The sequence below is a fragment of the Vitis riparia genome, chromosome 18, assembly GCF_004353265.1.
Source record: "Vitis riparia cultivar Riparia Gloire de Montpellier isolate 1030 chromosome 18, EGFV_Vit.rip_1.0, whole genome shotgun sequence".
In the NCBI taxonomy this organism is placed as follows: Eukaryota; Viridiplantae; Streptophyta; class Magnoliopsida; order Vitales; family Vitaceae; genus Vitis; species Vitis riparia.
The window spans coordinates 2,606,545-2,625,906 of NC_048448.1; the positions used below are offsets into that span (position 1 = coordinate 2,606,545).

A 19,362-nucleotide genomic window follows, 5' to 3' on the forward strand; every position below is an offset into this window, starting at 1 on the left:
AAGCATCGTAAAATTCCGAAAGAATCCGAAATTTCCCGTGTTTTTGTTAGACGACGGTACTCTTTGCTGTCTTATTGATTCTTTATTAGTTCCGGGGTGAAACTGTAAATAAATGTAATTAAATATTGGAAAATAACGGTGGTTGCTATATTTAGCAATGACTAATTAAATTTTTATTTTTTAACATAAAAACGTTTATTTCCGAATAAAGAGAAAAGCCACGTAATAATTCAAAATCACTATTTTTTTATTTATTTTTTAGATATTTTAAAATTTAAATCCCAGATATCTTGTTCCAAAATCAAAAGAAAGCCTGACCTGGATCTTAGAGCACGGCACAAAACCTGCAAATTTTAAGAGGAAAACGTGAAAGAGTCTTTCAATCTTTATTAATGGTAATTGATAAATCACCCAGTTGACCTTCTCTTGGTCATCTCTGCTGGCGTGGTGGACTCGTATAAAACGCTGCGTTTAATCGTAGCCAATAAATTAAATTAACCAGAGTTCCAGAACCGGAAGTTGACCATATTTTAAACTCTGTAGTCAAGATGGTTGTAAAATAATAGTTCAAATATTTCCCCATAAGAAATATATGATAATATTATAAGGCTTCAAGCTACCATTTGTGATAATATTATAGCCGAATCTGGTTTTCCCAACTGGCACTAATAAATGTGCATGTGCGGCTATGCCATGCAAAAATTAAAGGAAAGCACGTTACATATTTATTTTAAAAAATAAATAAAATAAATTTTAATTCAAAATAATTAGGATTTTGTGTATGATATATGACATAGGAGATTTGAATGGATATTTCATATTTCCTTTAAAGTGGGGGTTTATTTTTTAAGATTTTTTTTTAGAAAATATATATTAAAAAACATTTTTTATTAAATTATATAATAATTTTGTTTGGAAAAATTTATCCAAACAACTACTCTTCCTCGTTGTCTTTAACGTTGTCTTAAGATAGAGGTAATGAGTTTGCAATTTTGAGACGTATAGTGGATAAAATTTATGGGTTCATCCAATAATTGCATATGTAGAAGATTTTTATAATTTGGGCATATGTGTGACCCCGCATTTCGGCTCAATGCGTTTCCCACTCGATGACAAAACTCATTTTTAATTTGAAAGATGATTTTTATTTGATTAAGAAAATGAGTTGAAGTCGCCACTTATTTTTGTTTTATTTTTAAAAGGGTAAACAAAATAAGAAAGAAAAATCCTAAGGTAGTGTTTGTTTTTTTACTTAATTCTAAATAGAACCTTAATACTTAATAGTATTAAATATTAGGTTGTTTGTTTTTGTAGTATTTTATTTCTATTAAGTATTAAAAAGTAAAAAAAACCATTGTGTTATTTTTTCTATTTAGAAAAAGCTACATATTTTGGATTTTTCTATTTAGTAAAAAGTTTACAATAAGTCATGAAAAAGTAAAAAAACAAACAACCTAAATTCTAAAACTAAATGATTTTCAGCAAAAAGCCAAAAAAACAAACACCACCTAAGTGTGACTATTTATTTTGGAAAAGGCGGTTTGCGAAAAATCAGATCGGGTTCGGGGGTCAGGTTACTTATCGGGAAGGTACGGTACAGACCGTAGCACCCCTTTAAGTCCCTAAAGTCGGATCTCTACTAATAAAATGAAGCTGACATGACAACCAATAGGAAAATCAATGGATACTCGAGTCGATTATGTACATATGAGAATCAGAACATGCATAGAGAATGACCAGAATAGGAACGGATGCATACCTGGACCACAAACGAGCGATGCGCTATCATAAAAACAAAGTCAGTGCACAATATAGAGCAAGAAATATATCACATGCGTTACCAAACATAAATTAAAATTGTTCAAAGGAAAACTAGTTTTTTGAAATTCATTTTGAAAATCGGAGTCTTAGAGATTATTTGAAAATTGGATTTTTAGAAATTAAATATAAGAATGAGAATTTTAGAAATTAAATTTGAAAGGAATTGGAATTTCAGATAACTAAATTTGGGAATCGGAAATTTGAAGAATTATTTAAAGACGGAATTTTAATAAATAAATAAGTGAAAAAATAAATGAATGGAATAATAATAATGATGAAATAATAAAGATTAGGTAAATAATTGCAAAAAAATAGAATTTTAGAGATTGGAGATTGAATTTAGAGATTTAAATTTTGGGAAATTATTTGGAGATGAGATTTTAAATATATGAATAAGTGAATAAATAAATGAACGGGATAATAATAATAACGAAAATAATCATTAAATAGCTTAATGTGAATAGTGGAATTTTTGAGATTGAAAATTAACTTTGGAAAACGGAATTTTGAAAAATTGAACTTTAATTATTGGAATTTGTAAAATAAATTAATGGAATGATAATAATAATAATGAGAATAATATTTAAACGAATGAACGTGAATAGTGGAATATTTGAGATTAAAAATTAATTTCGACGGTCAGATTTTTCAAGAATTGAATTTTAATGATTTAAAATAATAAATAAATATGAGATAATAATACTGATTAACGAAAACAATATTTAAACGAATAAAAATGAATAGTGGAATTTTTGGGATTAAAAGTTAAATTAGGACATCAGATTTTTTGAATAAATGAACTTGAATAATTTGAATTTTTAAATGAGATAATTAAATAAATATGGGATAATAATAATAATAATAATAAATAATAATATTTAAACGGATGAAAGTGAATAGTGGAATTTTTGAAATTGAAAATTTAATTCAGAAATTGGATTTTCGGAGAATTGGACCTTATATAAATAAATAGATATGGAATAAGAATTCTAATTAACAAAAATAAAATTTAGACGAATAACGAAATTTCTAGGATTGAAAAATTAAATTAGTACATGAGAATTTTTGAAGAATTGGGCTTTAATGAATAAGATTTTTAAAAGAGGATAAATAAATACACACGAAATAATATTAATAATTAATAAACATAATATTTAAACGAATGAAATTGAATAATGGAAATTTTGGGATTGAAAATTAAATTTGGACGTAGGATTTTTTGAAAGATTATTTGAGAACGGTATTTCGAAAAATTAAATTAATAAAAAAAACAAGAAATTTTGAAATTTTGAAATGTTAGAAAATTGTCCCAATATTAAAATATAAAGAAATAGTGAAAGAAAAGGCTTGGGATGGTCTTCATTTGCAAGACTTTCCCACGTGCCCAAAGTGGAAAGCAACCCATTCTCTATGCTGCCAATATACTAAAGAAGGCCATTAGACTACCCCCCATATTACAATAATGCCATCCAAAACCACTTTTCATGCAAGTCTCAAACAAAGCCACCGAGAGCACCACAAAGCTATTTTTCTTCATGAAATAAAAAACAAACTCCACTCCACAACGCAGCCACCATCTTACCTATCCACCATTCTCACGTGGTACCATGCACATGGATGTTGGGAGGTTAGAAGGAGGTTAAAATGAAGGAAATGGTGAGAAGATATGGAGAGGTGGTGAGATGAAAAATGGGCAGGTCGGGTATTAGAGGATGGTGAGGTGCATGAAGTGTAGAAAATGGGTATGAATAATTCTAGAGAGAGAAATGGATGTAGGTGTGGAATGGAAAGATGGGTATGAAACTAAAAAAAAGGTGATGAGCAGGGGACGTGCTTGGAACCGTGGTGCATGGATTGGGTGAAGGTGAGTGGTGTGGTGTAGAGAGAGGAATGCATGGGAAAAACATGGATATTGATTAGTTGGATGAGTGGTAGTGTAGTGATAGAAGGAGATATGATGGGCCTCGTGGACGCGGATAGGTGAATTTCAGGATGCTGATGGAGGCTTTGAGAGGAGCTTTGGGCAATGGATATGATAGATGGTGAGGATGGTGATCAAAGGTGGTGAAGGTAGACAATGGGTATAGGATAGAAAAAAAAAAGCTTGTGGGAAATGGGCAATAGAGTGAAATCATCTTTTAGCAAAATCCAAAGGAATAGCAGATATAAAACAATAACAAGCAGCCTATAATTACCTCAAATAGCAACAAGTAGATCAAAAGCATAGCCTCAAGTCCACACTCAACCCAGACAATGTAAAGAAGCTAGTGAAAAGCAAAATAAAGTAATGAAGAAAATGGAGATGCCCCCGCTCACACTTACCTTTTGATCTGCCTGTTAAAAGAGTTTGTTTTTGCTTTGAGCTGGCTGTGTCTCCTTTGGAAACCAGTTCCAAAAGCTCCGCAACCCCCCCACCAGCTTTGTTCTCCCTTTTCTTTCCTCCAGCTCCCTCTGCCCTATTTTCATTTCCCTTTTTTTTTTTTTTCTCCCTTTTTTTGGCAGCCGGTCTATCTTTCTGAGGAAGCCATTACCTGCTTCCCTGTTCCTCAGTCAGCAGCATGGCTTCGTTCACCTACCAACATGGCTGCCCACTCTCCTTCGCCAAACGTCCAAGGTAGTCGGGTTTCATACCTAGAGAGGGGGGGCCCCCACTCTTTAAAAAAAGATGCAATGGAAAAATGAAAAAAATGAAGTTAAAACTCTCCCCCGGGCCCTCACCTTCACAGGGTCTACAATATGCTTATTTTATTTTATTTTTAATTATTTTTGGTATTCAATATATTTTTATAAGTAATTGTGATATTCCAAATCGGATAAATAAAAAAGTTTTATGTATTATATAATTATGAATTTCTCTTAATTATGTACGTGTGTTTTAAAACCGTGAAAACCTTTTTAGACCAGGAGTAGTGTGGACCCCCACAATGAGAACATTGTTGACGTTGTGTTTTCATGTAATGTCTCACATTGGATGAAGGTCTCATTGTGGACATTGTGTTTATATGTGATGTCTCACATCAAATGAATGGGCTATATGAATATGAGCTAAACATATGAGGGTTTTTTTGGTTTAGAATTAATAATATTTATATGGGTAGTATGTGGCCTTATAAGTAAGGTTAGAAAAACCAAATAATAGGAATGGATGGGACCAAAAAAAATGTGAGGAAGGATGCAAAGGGTTTATTTACCAATAACTTTGAAATAGTTCTCAATAGGTAATTTTTTTTTAATAGTTATCTAACATAATTTTTAATTATTTTCAGAAACAAAATTATTTTTCGAAAATTCCTCATATAGTTATGTATAATATAAAAAAATTCAAAATATTCTCCATATTTTTAATTATTTTTCATAATATTTTATTTAAAAAAAAAGCATCTTCTTATTTAAAAAATAAAAATAAAAATAAAGGTGAATGAAGTTTAAGAAAAGTGCATTTTTTCATATTTGTTTGAATATGCTTCTGTGTTTTATTTTTAAAAATAGAAAATGATGGTAATTACTATTAGCTTGTATATAAAATATAAGAACTCTATAACTTGTCTTAAAAAGATGATTTTTCAAAAAAAAATAATAATAAACAAAGATATTAACAAAATTTAAGATTTTAAAAGAGAACGCGACATGCTCAGCATATGTTCTTAAAAGAAACCTAAATATGTGATAATAAGATATGTTTTTTTAACAAGTTTAAATATGGAAGTGATTGTAATTTTCCTTTAAAAAAAAAAAAAAAAAAAAAAGTGTATCCAAAATCACATATTAACGATTTAATTTTTTTCTCTTAACTTTTGCATAATAAACTAAACAAAATAAAAATTTTATAAATTTTTCTTCTTCTTTTTTCCTTTCTTTATATTTTCTTCTCTTAAAATTTTTGAAACCAAACCTTTAAATTAAAAAAAAATTAAATGAAAGAAAAATAAATAAAGGAAAATTATAAAGTTAGAAGTGTTGATTTGAATATATATCTTATTTTATATTTTTAAAATAAAAAATAATAACAATGTTTATATAATACATTGAAAAGTAATAATTTTCTTAATATTTTTTTTTCTTATCACTTTTCAATAACTAGTATTTTTAGTTTCCTTTTATAAATATGTTTTATGAAATAATTTTAAAAAATATCCTCCCTCTATTTCTTATTGTTATTTTTTTATTTTTCCTTTGACATTTCTTTTAATATGCTAATGTATTTCTCATAAAATTTATTTAATTTCAATTTTTTCCACTTTTTAATCTTTTCATGTTTATTGATTTTAATTATTTTTTTAATATATTAAACTTAAAATGATAATATATAATAAATGGTTAGTAATAGCAAATTAATTAAAAACATAATCATATAATTGAAAAAAATGAAAATATTGTCCCACAAATAATGTACTTGATGATTTTAAATTTTAATTATAATAATACATTTGATTTGATAGTTTAATATTTAAATTTAAAATTTATATTTTATTATTTAGAGATTTATGATATAAGATTTTTTATATTAATGTTAAATACAAACATTTATTTATTCTATAAATCTTATCTCATGTAAAAGTAAAAATATATTTGTAATAATTTTGTTATTATTTATACTATCTTTATTTTATTTTAAATTTATCATATCAAAATTAAAGTAAGTGATGGTGTTTTTATCTTTTTTTCTTGTGGTCTTAATTTGATCGTGGATCTAACTTTTTGTTTGTTTAAAATCTTTAATTTTTTAATTGACATAAAATATAAAAGAAAATGTATTTTTTTCATAAAAAATTTTATATTTAACGTTTTATATTAATTTCATAAGTAAAAAACACACACACACACACACACAAAAACACAAAAATAAGTACATTTATTTTTAGGGGAATTGGACCCCTATCTCATTTATTATAGCCTACATATTTTTTGGGGGATCATTGGAAAGTGATTAGAAATCCTTTTCCACCCGAAACAAACTTTAAAACTTTAGGTACTTTCTTAACAAAAATAGGTACATCTATTCTTAAGATAACCAACATCATTATCTTCCTAAAAGAGTGTATATATTCCTTTAGGGACCATTAGAAGTGATTGAAAGGCCTCTCCCACCTGTCAACGAACTTTGAAACCTTGAGTACATTTTTAAGAAAAATAAGTATATTAATTCTCAGGGATACTCTCCTCTCTCCCATCTCATGGTTCATATATTCGTTTGGGAACCCTCATGAAGGGATTGGAGGCTACTCCCCACCTCCGAAATGGATTTTGTAACTTTAAGCGCATTCTTAAAAAAAAAAAAAAATTAGTACAACCTTAAGAAAAATTGGTTCCACTCTCATCAATTTCTTAACAAGTAAAGGTTCCACTATCCAATACTTCAACCCAAGCCTTTAATGTTTACAATTGGACCCACCAGCTCCAACGAGCGCTACAACTTCTTTAAGTTTTCAACTAACTTAGGTGGTGTTTGGTTTTTTTTTTTGCTAAATAGAAAAAACCAAAATATTTGACTTTTTATATTCAATTAAAAGTAACATATTGACATCGTTCAATATAACTAAAATGAACTTATTATCAATATGTTCAATTTAGTTATCTTGGACGATATCAACAAGTTACTTTTAGTTTAATAGAAAAAACTAAATATTTTGATTTTTTTTTTTATTTAGCCGAAAAACAAACACCACCTTAATGTCTATTTTACTAAAGAAATAATAAATAGAATGTAGGTTTTGATGCTCTCAATCTTAATACAACTATAGCTTAATATACCTAAATACTATGATGGATTTCAAAAGTGTACTAAGAGTACATTTGGTAGTGATTTTAGAAAATGTTTTTAACATTTTTAATACTCGAGTGATACAAATTTTTAAATGTTAAAAAAAGTATAAACACTTCCTAAAATAATTGTCAAATGGGTTCTAAGAGTATATTTGATAGTGATTTTAGAAAGTGTTTTTAGTTTTTTTAAACACTTGAAATTTTTTATTTTTCAAGTACTAAAAATATTAAAAATACTTCAAAAAAATCACTACCAAATGCATTGTAAGGAATTTATAAGTTTTGATTAACTGCACTTAAAGGTGGAGCTTTAAAAAAAAATAAAGAAGTTAAAAAAATCAATCAATGCAATTGTTTTCTTGTCTCTAAATGCAATAGAGGTATTTAATTTATGGAACATTGAGAGCATCTTATACGGCCCAAAAAATAACCATCACTCAATTAACATCCCTCTTAAAAATATATTAAATTATATATTTAAAATATTTATTTAATTATTAAAAAAAGAAACAAGATAATTACCTTAAAGATAAACATAATTTATTTGACATACAACACATTAATAAAAATAAACAATTTAGCACTTGATAACATTTTAAAATTAATACTTATTAATATTAAGTCTCGTTTCTTCATTGGAAGATGGAACAAAAAATCTCACATAATATTTTATACTTTGAAATATTTTTAATATAATAAACCCAATGAAATATTTTAATAATGGGGGCTTTTTTTTTTTCTAATTACCAAAAAGCCATTCAAATCAAATGAAAGTGGCTTAAAAAACGAAAGAAAAAGAAAAAATTAAGTTAAAGAAAAAAGGGAGAAAAAAAGGAAACAAAAAAAAAACAGGGAAACCGGTTGATGTATGAAGGGTTCAAACACGAACCGGCGCCCGGTTCAAAGTTTCAAGAATTGAGTGTCGCCCAAGCTACACATACTTTCTTTTTTCTCAGGGAAGACCCTCCCGAAGCATTTTAGTTTGTCTCTCGGAACTCAGTCGCATATTCATCGTCACCGATGTCGGTATGGTTTCTCTTTCTAACCCTTTCTCTTCTATTTTACCTTTTCTCATTGACTCAGAAACCCTAATTTGTCTGTTCCAAATCCACAGATCTTCGAGTACAATGGCAGTGCGCTAATCGCCATGGTTGGCAAGAACTGCTTTGCAATCGCCAGCGATCGCCGGTTCGGCGTTCAGCTCCAGACCGTCGCTACCGATTTTCAGAAAATTTACAGGATCCACGATCGGGTTTTTCTTGGTCTGTCCGGACTGGCTACCGATGCTCAGACTCTGTATGAATCACCGATTGCTCTCTCGCCTTGCCTTCATTTTTTTGTTTTGTTTTGTTTTATTTCTGGATTTTTTTAAAAATTTAAATTTTGATGTGTAGATATCAACGGCTTGTTTTTCGGCACAAACTGTATCAGCTTCGAGAGGAGAGGGATATGAAGCCCGAAACCTTTGCAAGCCTTGTATCTGCTATTCTTTATGAGAAAAGGTTACTCGCTTATTACTGAAGTTTTTGTTTATCATATTTTTTTTTTCTGTTTGGAATTTTGAAATGGACTTATCATGCAACATTTACTGGTTTTTCTTTTTGTACTACTGTGATGTATTGTTATCACATACTTATGGTTAGTTGACATGTAGATGCTTTAGGGTATTGAATCAAAGTGTGCGAGATTTCAATTAATAATTTGAAGACTTTGGTTAAATGGGTTCCAATTATATTATTCTTTAAATGCTTCTATTTGAGTTTTGGGGAAAAATGTCATTAGTATATTTTATTTATGCCAAAGCTCTTTGCATTTGTGAAGGAAAGAAATTGATGAGTTTTGCAATATAACTTGGATATGTGGTTATGTGTATTGCATTCACACTTGTGAATTATAAATGAGACAACAGTCACAAAATATAAAATGCTTATTATGGTTGCGCTCTTGTTTTGGATATGCTATACCATGTGGAAGTTTCAAGCATGCTATTTATCAAAGATTCCCCTTATCTATCAACTGTGCTATGTAGAAGCATGTTGGTGTTTGTTGTTCTGCATATGGGCATTCAAGGCTTGCACTCACATCAGTATGCAATATATCAAACATGTTGCTAAAATTTAGCAACTTAGCTGTGAATTTTCAATGAATATTACATTAGGTTGAAACTTACAAACTGGATGCTTAATTAAATGAGGTATTTTCAAGAAGGTCAAACAAATTAAGGAGAGAGAGAGCTCAACAAAAAGAAAAACATTCTACAATATCCAAAAGGAAAGTCTAACAGATGGAGTTGAAGATATACATGAAACTAAGAGAGATCTAAAGAAGAATGTCCTTAAATTTCAATACAACCGACTCCTTGTTAGGAATGATCACATTCCTCTCCTTCCAAATATACCAAATGCACAAAGTGGTGCAACCCAATATGAAGATGCTTACTCAATCTCAGTCAACAAATCGCAACAAGGTGATCAAGAGACCCAAAAGTCCCTTCAAGCCACTAACTAGTGAGAGAGAAGAACATGGATTATCATAGCCCTGATATGGCTAAGTATCGATCAGAACACCATGATAATAAACTTTGCAAACCCAAAAAGTATATAAATATAACCTTTTAGCTGTTGCATAGATGAAGCAACCATTCTATTTAATATGATAATGGGTACTTAAAGACTCTTACATGCAGGATTATGCTGGTCCATTACATTGTTATGCAAGGCTTTAGAATTAAAGTTGATATAAACACTACTAATATCTTTTTCACCACCGTTTGTATTGTCACTGTTAAATTGCCATCATTGTCACCCTCCCTTTATGAGCACTGTCTTCTTTGGTGTCTGTATGATTTCAATGAAGATGATATGCATTTCTGACTATAATGTTTTTTTTTTAGGTTTGGTCCTTACTTCTGCCAGCCTGTTATTGCTGGATTGGGAGATGAAGACAAGCCATTCATCTGCACAATGGATTCAATTGGAGCCAAGTATGTTGAATTTCTTTGCTTGTGTAACCTTCTCGTGGACTCATAGTTGTACATATGTCAGCATACTGAGTTGTACATGTGTCAGCATACTGAGGATTCTCAGCAGCTCCAAAATTTAAAATTGTTCTATAATTTTTTTTAGATGGAGATTTGGTTGTTCTTTGAAAAACTGTGTGCTTACACACTTTGGCAGTCAATTTGAGCTTGTTTGTGCTAATTTCTGGTGCATGTGTTGAAATTTATGTACTTAATGCTGATAGTTTATGTTGGCCCAAGTATGAAATTATGAATTCGACCCATAAATGTGTAGGATGTTAGTGACAGTGAGTTTTTTGGGTGTATTTACAATTTATGACAAGTCCTCTCACAATATTGCTGGAATATTGTGTCAAAGTTTGATTTCTAAGTAGTAAATGGTTGTCATCAAGGTTTTGCAAGAAAGAATCTATTACATATCCATATTTTTAGTTAGAAGAATCCCACAATTAAAGATTGTAAACTGCATTTTAAGTTTGATAAAACTAGAAAAAAAATGGTTATCCTATGAAAGAAACGGGAAGTGCATAAGTACATGATCAACATGGCACCAAAAGGAGGAAGATAATGACTTTGTACTAGGTTGTCTTATACCCATGGAATTTATGGCTTATTTTGTCATGCGATGCAATATTTGTTGATATTCATGCTCAATGTTTAATAATAATGCTTTGAAAATGCTATAGAACTATAGAAATTCTAAAGTTAACAACATGGGCACTTAGAACCCTTATAGAAAAAAAAAGTGCATTTAGAACCATGCATAATCTTATCCATGTTTATTTACCTGCCCCCACCCCCCAAAAATAAATAAATAAATAAATTCACATTTTGATGTGTTTTGTCTGATTATAGGTTGATCCAAGCTTTCTTTTTGGGTGATATTGACATTATGGTGCTTTACATAATTTTCTTTAATTTTTCTTCTTCCTCACATCCAGGGAGCTTGCTAAAGATTTTGTTGTTGCTGGTACTGCCTCTGAGTCTCTTTACGGTGCCTGCGAGGCCATGTTCAAGCCCGACATGGTTTGTCTCAATATTAAACTTGAATTAATTTTCTATTGCAATCCTATTTTATTTTTTTAAGTTAAGTTCCATATGCCTAGAATGTGTGAACTCACATATGCATCCTTGAAATTAGAGCCTTATATTTACTTTATTTTTTCCCTTTTGTAAATATAATGAGATAGGCTTGTATTAGCTTGCTCATCAATGTTTAGAAATCAGGCTCAAGCTTAAATTTGAAGATTGAGATTTTAAAAAGCCAAGTTTGGGCAAACAAAGTTTGAGTTTAGCATATGGAATCATGGACTGTTGATGTTGGCAGTTGGAATGTCATGACCACTTCAGTAACTCGGTCAAAAGGAGCACTTAAAAAGAGAAGTTGACTAGTAAAATAGAGTGGGGGGTGATGAGGACTTGACTAAGCTTTTTAAAGTGTTGTAGTTGATGATTTGAAGTGATGTACTTTGGCATATGGAAAAATTTGTTGTACTTGGACCTGGAAATGCATATCGAGTTACATAAGGAACTAAACCCATGCATGGGCAAACCTGTAAAACCATGTTTCTATTCACCACTCTAAGCTTTAATCAATTTGGAGGCCACCTTGATCCAATTCCATCCTGAATAATCTTGACCAGCTAATATTCATTGTTGTTTCACAACTCTCTCTCTTCATTATGCTATCCTGAAAAGAGATAGGGATGTGAAGCTTGACTTGAAAACAGGCAACTAGTCCTGCTCTGCACCAAAAGTTAGCTTTGCTTTTTTGCATCCTTATGTCCTTCCATTCCTATAGACCATCCAAGGACTAAAAGAATATTGACTTGAATTGGGAAGTGGCTGGATTGGGAACTCAACTAGGAGTAAATCCTTGGCTGACACCCAGTTTTATCTATTGACTACAATTTTCCTAATGTTATGATTGTGGGCCTAAATGGGATTCTAGTACCAGATTCTTAAGGTAAGTTCAGAATCTGCTTGGTTGGAATCTTAACTGGGAATATCCGATCACGGACTTTCACCTGTCTAGTGACTAGTGTTTTCCTGAAACACATTCAAGTCATATGATCTCTGGGCTTGTTAAAAATGAATCAAATAAGCTGTCCAATGAAACTGCAATAGGAGCAGAAAGTTCTATTTTTATTTTGTTCTTAATGTCAGATAGCTTGGTCTCAAGTAGACTGACATGATTTAGATCCCCTATAACTCCAATCTGGATTCTACAGAGTCTCGAGGTATGCTGTTTTTTTTTGCCCATGTATGAGCGTCTGAAAAGTCACAAACAAATATGAATCTCTCTGCATCATGTGACATAATAATCTATGATTATGCTTTATTATTAGGAAAAAGGGTATTCTGTTTATATTTTCATTTATGCTATGTGGATACTTGAGCATATCTGAGTTATACATGTTGGTCAGTAAATATAGGCATGAGGAACGTAGAAAAAAAGGAACTCGTTCTTAATTTGCTAGATTTCCCTGATATACTCCTTTTATTGGTTCTTAGGTTACAGCAGATTTTCAAAAGAAGTGATATATCCATGATATACAATCTTAGATTAAATCAAAGATTTTATTTTACTGAGAGTATAGTGGAAGCAATTTGTCACTTCCACCTGAAAATTTTGAAAATTTTATGCTAACGTCTGGATTAACCATATAAAACCGTTAGAATTTTTGGTTGCTCTTGTTAAGTATTTACCCTCTTCAAATCATCCTTTGTATTTTTGGAAGGATTTGTGCTTAATAATTCATAGCAACAAATTGGTTTTTTTTTTTTTTTATCAACTCCTTTGATACACATAGCTGACTCACTAAAACACAAGATTTGTTCTTACAAATTCATGTAATAGAATCTACAACTCATCATCATAAGCAAATTACGTTGATTTTCTTGGCTATGCTACCTGAATCCTCCGATTTCGCCAAGCTTACCCATATCAACATGGATGTGGGTATGAGTCCTTATGAGATACTCCTTTGCTTTGGATCTGGCTATTGGATTTTGATTCACTTATTTCTGTATTTTTAACTTCCTTAGCAAATAATTGCCTGAAAAAAGAGTGTTTGCTGGAAGAGATCTTTTATAAAAATATTTACAGATCAAACAAGAAAAGGTAGGGATAAAAGAGAAAAGAGGAAGAGTTTTTCTCAAAGATATTTGTGTTTTTTATTGATATTTATTTATTTATTTATCTATTTTGCTTTTATTATGCTGTGTTCAATTTTTCATACTTGTTATTGAGATCTTTTTGAGCCAAACCTTGTATGCTAAAATTTGTTGGTGTAAAGGATCATCAGACACCTAGGCATGTACCCACACCAAACCAATGCAAATAGCTTCTTGGCTACCAAATGCAGCTTAACCTGAAACAATAAACCAAAAGACTATGGGTTTTCATTCCAATTCACCAGTAACCAAATTGAAAAGGTGGTTAGGACTTTTTCTTTTGAGCTGATTACATGGTTTGGAATTCTTTCTTGCTACGCAACTAAAAATTATTGTGCTAAGATACAGCATGCTCCTTTTAGTCATCTTTCGTTCCCATGTCAAGCTAATGGGATCAGCTGCATTGACTCTTCATTTTAACTATTATTCAGGAACCTGAGGAATTATTTGAGATCATCTCTCAAGCACTGCTCTCATCAGTAGATCGTGACTGCTTGAGTGGTTGGGGAGGACATGTCTATGTTGTGTAAGCTTCTCTTGCTCTGCTTTCTACTGCATAGAATATAATAATGTTCTGAGCTTAGTATTTTATCCATCAATTTGATAATAATGGAATCCAAGTGTGCTAGTCCAGAGAGATGAATTTTTAAGGTTGGTTTCCCTTCTTCTTCTTTTTTTGGCATTTTAAAATATTTTCTTTTCTTGTCCCATTCGTTCAAAAACCCAAGTTTCAAGATTCCAAGTTAGACCTTGTTTGGTAACTATTTTTTAAGATAGTTTTTAAAAACGGTTTTCGAAAATTATTTTTTGATGTTTTGTAAAACAAAAGTATGTTTGGGAATCTGAAGTGTTTTTAACCTGTTTTTAATACTTTTAAATATGTTTTTAAAATAATTTTTATGTCTAGAGCTTTATTTTTAATCATTTATACATGTTTGTATAATTATTTTTTAAAACAACTCTAAAAAATTAAGTGAAAACAATTAAAAGATGTTCTATGAAAACACCTTATTTTCTGTTTTTTAAAACAAAAAACAGATTTTTGGTTGCAAAATATGTTTTCCAATCTTTTTGTTCTAAAAAACAGAAAACTATTCTTAAAACAGTTGTCAAACATGCCCTTAGTTTTCCTTTTTTTCATCTTGTTGACAACCAAAGTAGTTTCTGGGTTTTGTCTGCTCTGTTTGAATACAGAGTAAGGGAATGAAGTATGTTATGCTATTGCCTATTTACCCCTGTTGAAGCCTGTTTCCATCATTTTGAAGAATTGTGTGGGGTTCTTATAAACCCATCCTACAAGCACAGCAGTGGTGGTTTTTGTTGTGGTTGTTGGGGGGGGGGGTTGGTTTCTCTAATGCCATTTCCAAAGTACTTCTCCCAAACACTAATGGAGCCTTATGGTGGCTTCATTTGATTGCTTGGAATTGTAGGAAAAGAGAACAACTCTTGATCTTACTACTGCTAATCAAACTCAACTTCTACAAAATTGACTTATTTAGGTCTCACTTGGATACACTTCCTTTTTTTTTTTTTTTCTATTAAAAGAAAATAGCAAGTAGTAATAACTTTTATATAAAATGTGGAACTCTGTAGTATAGCCTTAACTTCTATCTTTAAATAGTTTAAAAAATTCTAAAATTTGAGATAGTAAAAAAATTTGAATACCTTAATTTTTTTAAAACAATTATGAAAAACTATTACCTTTTTATTGTAGGTCTCCAAGAGTTTTTGTATTTATATAAAAGTTAGTACAATTGTTTATTTTTTTAAAAACAGAAATGAGGAAGTGTATTCAATCTGACACTGATTTATTTTTCTGATGAGTTGGTGGTAATTGAATGGAGAATTAGCAAACTTCTCTGTCCTTCCCAATTGGAACTTTCTAACTATTTCATTAGATGGCTTTTCATTCATCAAAGGAAATACCTATCCATTTAGTAGCTTTACAGCTTTTGCTTTCTCAATTTTTTTTCCACGACTTCGTTTACTGTTTTCCCAATTAAACCAAATTCGACAATAGTTCACATTAATAAGATAGCAGATGGGTATATTATTTTCAACATTTTTTTTTTATGGTCAATTGGTTCCATTTTAATCTGCTTCTATTGCTACAGCACACCAACTGAAGTGAAGGAGAGCATCTTAAAAGGAAGGATGGATTGACCTTTCTCCACAGAGCTGATAGTTGATCCCCTTCTATATCTGCATTTGGTTACCTGTTTTCTTCCTTCCCATCTGTGGCCTGCATTTGAAGTGGAAACCTGTTATCATGTCTTTAGTGATTTGTGCTGACTTTTTCTGCAGTGCTCTAATTGATGTAAACTGATAAATTTTAAAGTCACATCTCCCCAGCAATTCCAGTGGAAGGATAGGTCCTTTTGATTTATAAAATTTGTATGCTATTGAATATTTCTTCCAAGAAAGACACGTTACTACATGGATTTGGCCATTGTTTTATCAGTCTTTCCTGGTATACTCTCTTATTGACATTATGCTTCCTCATCAATCTTTTATGTAGATTAGTATTGTCATCTTTTACCAGTTTGGTTTTACTAAAGTACCTCTTGCTTCATCTATCCTTGTCCAAAGGTGGAGATAAAGGAGTAATTCTTTCCCCTTCTTGCTTGTTTCTTTTGTCTTTGAATTTGGTGATTCTATATGCCATCATTTTCTTATTTATTACATGGGAGGTTGAAAGATTGTTGTTTGATTGAAAGATTCTCACTTCAACCATGCGGCATGTACTCCTGCATTTCCTTCTTGAAGTAGCAATACTATAACCAGCATTATCCACACTTATTATGTTGAAAATGGACAACTTTAGTTGCATGATGATTTCTTTAACTACCCATACCATGATTCATGCTAGTCTGAATTTTTATTTTTCCCCAAAGCTATTTGAGATCCATTTGTTGATGGGTGATCTGTATTCAAAGCATCATGTCTTGAGAAGGGCCAAAAGGTGGCCATCAAGAGCTCAGTTTGTTTGTACATACTTTCAGTTGGTTCATAAAATTTGATCAACTTTACCACAGTTGTCTTATCTAGCGTGGATATTTTTCTTCCACCCAAATGTTGGATGTTTAAAATTTTAAATTGCATGGAGATTAGTGTTGAAGTTGGGAAGTTTGAAGGAGATAATTTGGTTCTGGTAAAGAATTGGGCCCTATACAAACCCCATTCCTCCCTTCCTTGAGAAGTTGGGCTCACGGCCAAGTTTTATTATATTATTTTAAAAAAAAAAAAAAAATTGTCAAAATGGCATCTTTGCCTTGTTGTCGGAACAGGGAAAAATTTTGTTAAGAAAGCACATGGGGTGCACCCCGGGGAGCAGATCTGTGAAACGGACCTTTGAAAGGCGGTTAAATGTGTCTCTCCTCTCTCTTTCACTTTCAGTTATGTTCATAACTTTGAAAATAAGAGGCTCTCGCTTTCTCCCCCCAACTTCTACCCCGTTCTCAACACCCATCATACACTTACCTTTCTTGCAAAACCCTTCCAAAGTTCAGAGTAACTTCTCTCTCATACTTGCTTTCAATTTCAATGTATCTTAACTTTCCAGGCCTCTTTCCCATATTCAGTACTTAATGCAAATTCTGGGTACTTACTTCTATTTAAATTTCAGATTTGTCCATTTCTTTGTTGGTTTTATTTCTTCTTTTCCATAATGATTTGGAAACTGGAAGACAGGCACGAACCCATAGCAAAATTAAAGCAATATCATTACTCAACTTGAAAAAGGCCAAATGTGTTTCCCAATATTTTAAATACTCACATGTAAGGGTTGATTTAATTTAGTGCAATTTTCTTTTTCCAACATTTCCAGAGGATCTTATGATTGCATGATGGTGATTATCATGTAGAAGTTGAACACACAGAGAGTATAACGGTATCTGTAGATGTCCTAGCAGCTGTTTGGCGCAAGGGAAATTAGTTTCCTGAGTAGATGGGGAATGTAATAGGTTCATTTTTTTCGGGGTTCGCTAGAGTTGTCGGCGATCTGTTTGGCTCTCCACTCGATTTCCTTTCTGGAAAGTCTTGCAGGTAATACATCTTCCTCAGTAGTGTGTTATACAATCAAGTCCAAAGTGTTCACCAGGGTTTAAAGATAACCAGTCAATTTTTATAGCACAACTGTACATGCCCTTCATAAAAAATCTAATTGTGTTAGGAAAGAATAAAAAATATATAAAGAAAAATAATTTTTTTATGTGAAAAAATTAAAAATAAATAAATTATAATTAAAATTTATATATATTTAAATTATTTAATCTTTACATCAATAAGTTAAAAAAAGAAATAAATTTGAAATAACAAATAAAAATAATTTATTGACTTTTAATCTATTTTTTTATTTTTCTTTGCTTTTTCTTTTCTTCTACTTTTCCTTTATATATTTTTTTTTCTTATATTTTCTCTTAGATTTTCCGGGACCAAACATAGCTTAAATATATTATGTTTTATTATGATGGAACGGTAAGTTTTTTATTTATCTATTTATTTTAAATTTTCTTGTTATTATGGCTGAAATATTTGTTATGTTTGGTTTGGATGATTGCATAGCTCGGTTTGCGGAATAACATGGGATTTCATCTGTTACATCGAAAATTTCTGCGTTGCCAATCTGCTGAAGATAGCCATGGTGTCTTTTCTTCTCTACATAGGTGAGTCACATTTGAAGATCAGAATTATTAATAAAAGCTTTACCAAAAAAAAAACGTTTTTATTCCTCTTCAGCAAATCTTGATAGGATTTGGATTTAAGTAGTGGTGGCACCCACAGTTGTTATGAAACATGTGACCATCCAGGCTGGGATGTCCTATTAACCCAGAGATCCGGTGGGCTAATAGGCAGAGAAGGTTGGCCCATCCAACAGCCTTTCACATGTACGATGTGTCTATCCTTGTTTTAACTCTAAACCTGCGATCTCCTTGTTTGCTTTGACAATTTCCAGTTCTCTTATTCTTCTACCTACTTTACAAACTGCGCATTTGCAATTGCATTGGCCGGAGCCTCTGCAAAATGGTGTGGGCATGCTTCATTTCATGTTTCTCTGCATGGGAATACTGCTGCACTTTCTTGTGTGTTAAGCTTCCAAGGCTCAAAAGGACAAACCGAGGACACATAAAAGACTTTCAAGTGTCTGATTCAAGTTGTGATGGAGAAGGTGACAGTGAAATCTTTTCATATAATGCACATAGGCCTATGGAAGTGAGAAGACCACCGTCTCGGCGATGGAGGGATCATAGAGCAAGTCACTTAAGAAAGTCCTTGAGGCCAAGAAGTCATCAAATTCGAGTAGGGATTAGCAGAGACTCGGTTAACAGTTCTAGAAGAAACTCAATTAAGCATGACAATTACATTAACACACTCCATGGCATTAGGGTGACACAAACATCGAAATTCGTGCAAAAAGGCCTTAGTTTCAAGGGCACAATTCGTCGGAGCCGAAGATGGTGAAGATCTTGGATACTTACATGAGACGAAAAATAAGTTTTGTATGTGTTGTTTGTATTATTTTAGGCATTGGGGCTTGGCCTAAACATTAAAATTTTGAGTTTGGAATATGGAATATTGTACTT

General features: G+C 31.3%; 2 protein-coding genes across 2 annotated transcripts; both read left to right on the plus strand.

Moving 5' to 3' along the window:
* Positions 1 to 8,500: 8,500 nt before the first annotated feature.
* LOC117907853 (proteasome subunit beta type-3-A) lies at positions 8,501 to 16,311 on the plus strand. Its single transcript, XM_034821516.1, has 7 exons — positions 8,501 to 8,610; positions 8,699 to 8,880; positions 8,979 to 9,086; positions 10,478 to 10,567; positions 11,545 to 11,629; positions 14,212 to 14,306; positions 15,895 to 16,311. The coding sequence occupies exons 1-7, from the start codon at positions 8,605 to 8,607 to the stop codon at positions 15,941 to 15,943; spliced, it is 615 nt and encodes a 204-aa protein (XP_034677407.1). The 5' UTR covers positions 8,501 to 8,604; the 3' UTR covers positions 15,944 to 16,311.
* A 707-nt stretch (positions 16,312 to 17,018) lies between these two features.
* On the plus strand, positions 17,019 to 19,261 carry LOC117906389. The gene is made up of 4 exons (XM_034819391.1): positions 17,019 to 17,557; positions 17,644 to 17,824; positions 18,344 to 18,444; positions 18,735 to 19,261. Exons 2-4 carry the CDS (start codon positions 17,727 to 17,729, stop codon positions 19,238 to 19,240), a joined length of 705 nt encoding a protein of 234 aa, XP_034675282.1. The 5' UTR covers positions 17,019 to 17,557; positions 17,644 to 17,726; the 3' UTR covers positions 19,241 to 19,261.
* The last annotated feature ends 101 nt before the right edge of the window (positions 19,262 to 19,362 follow it).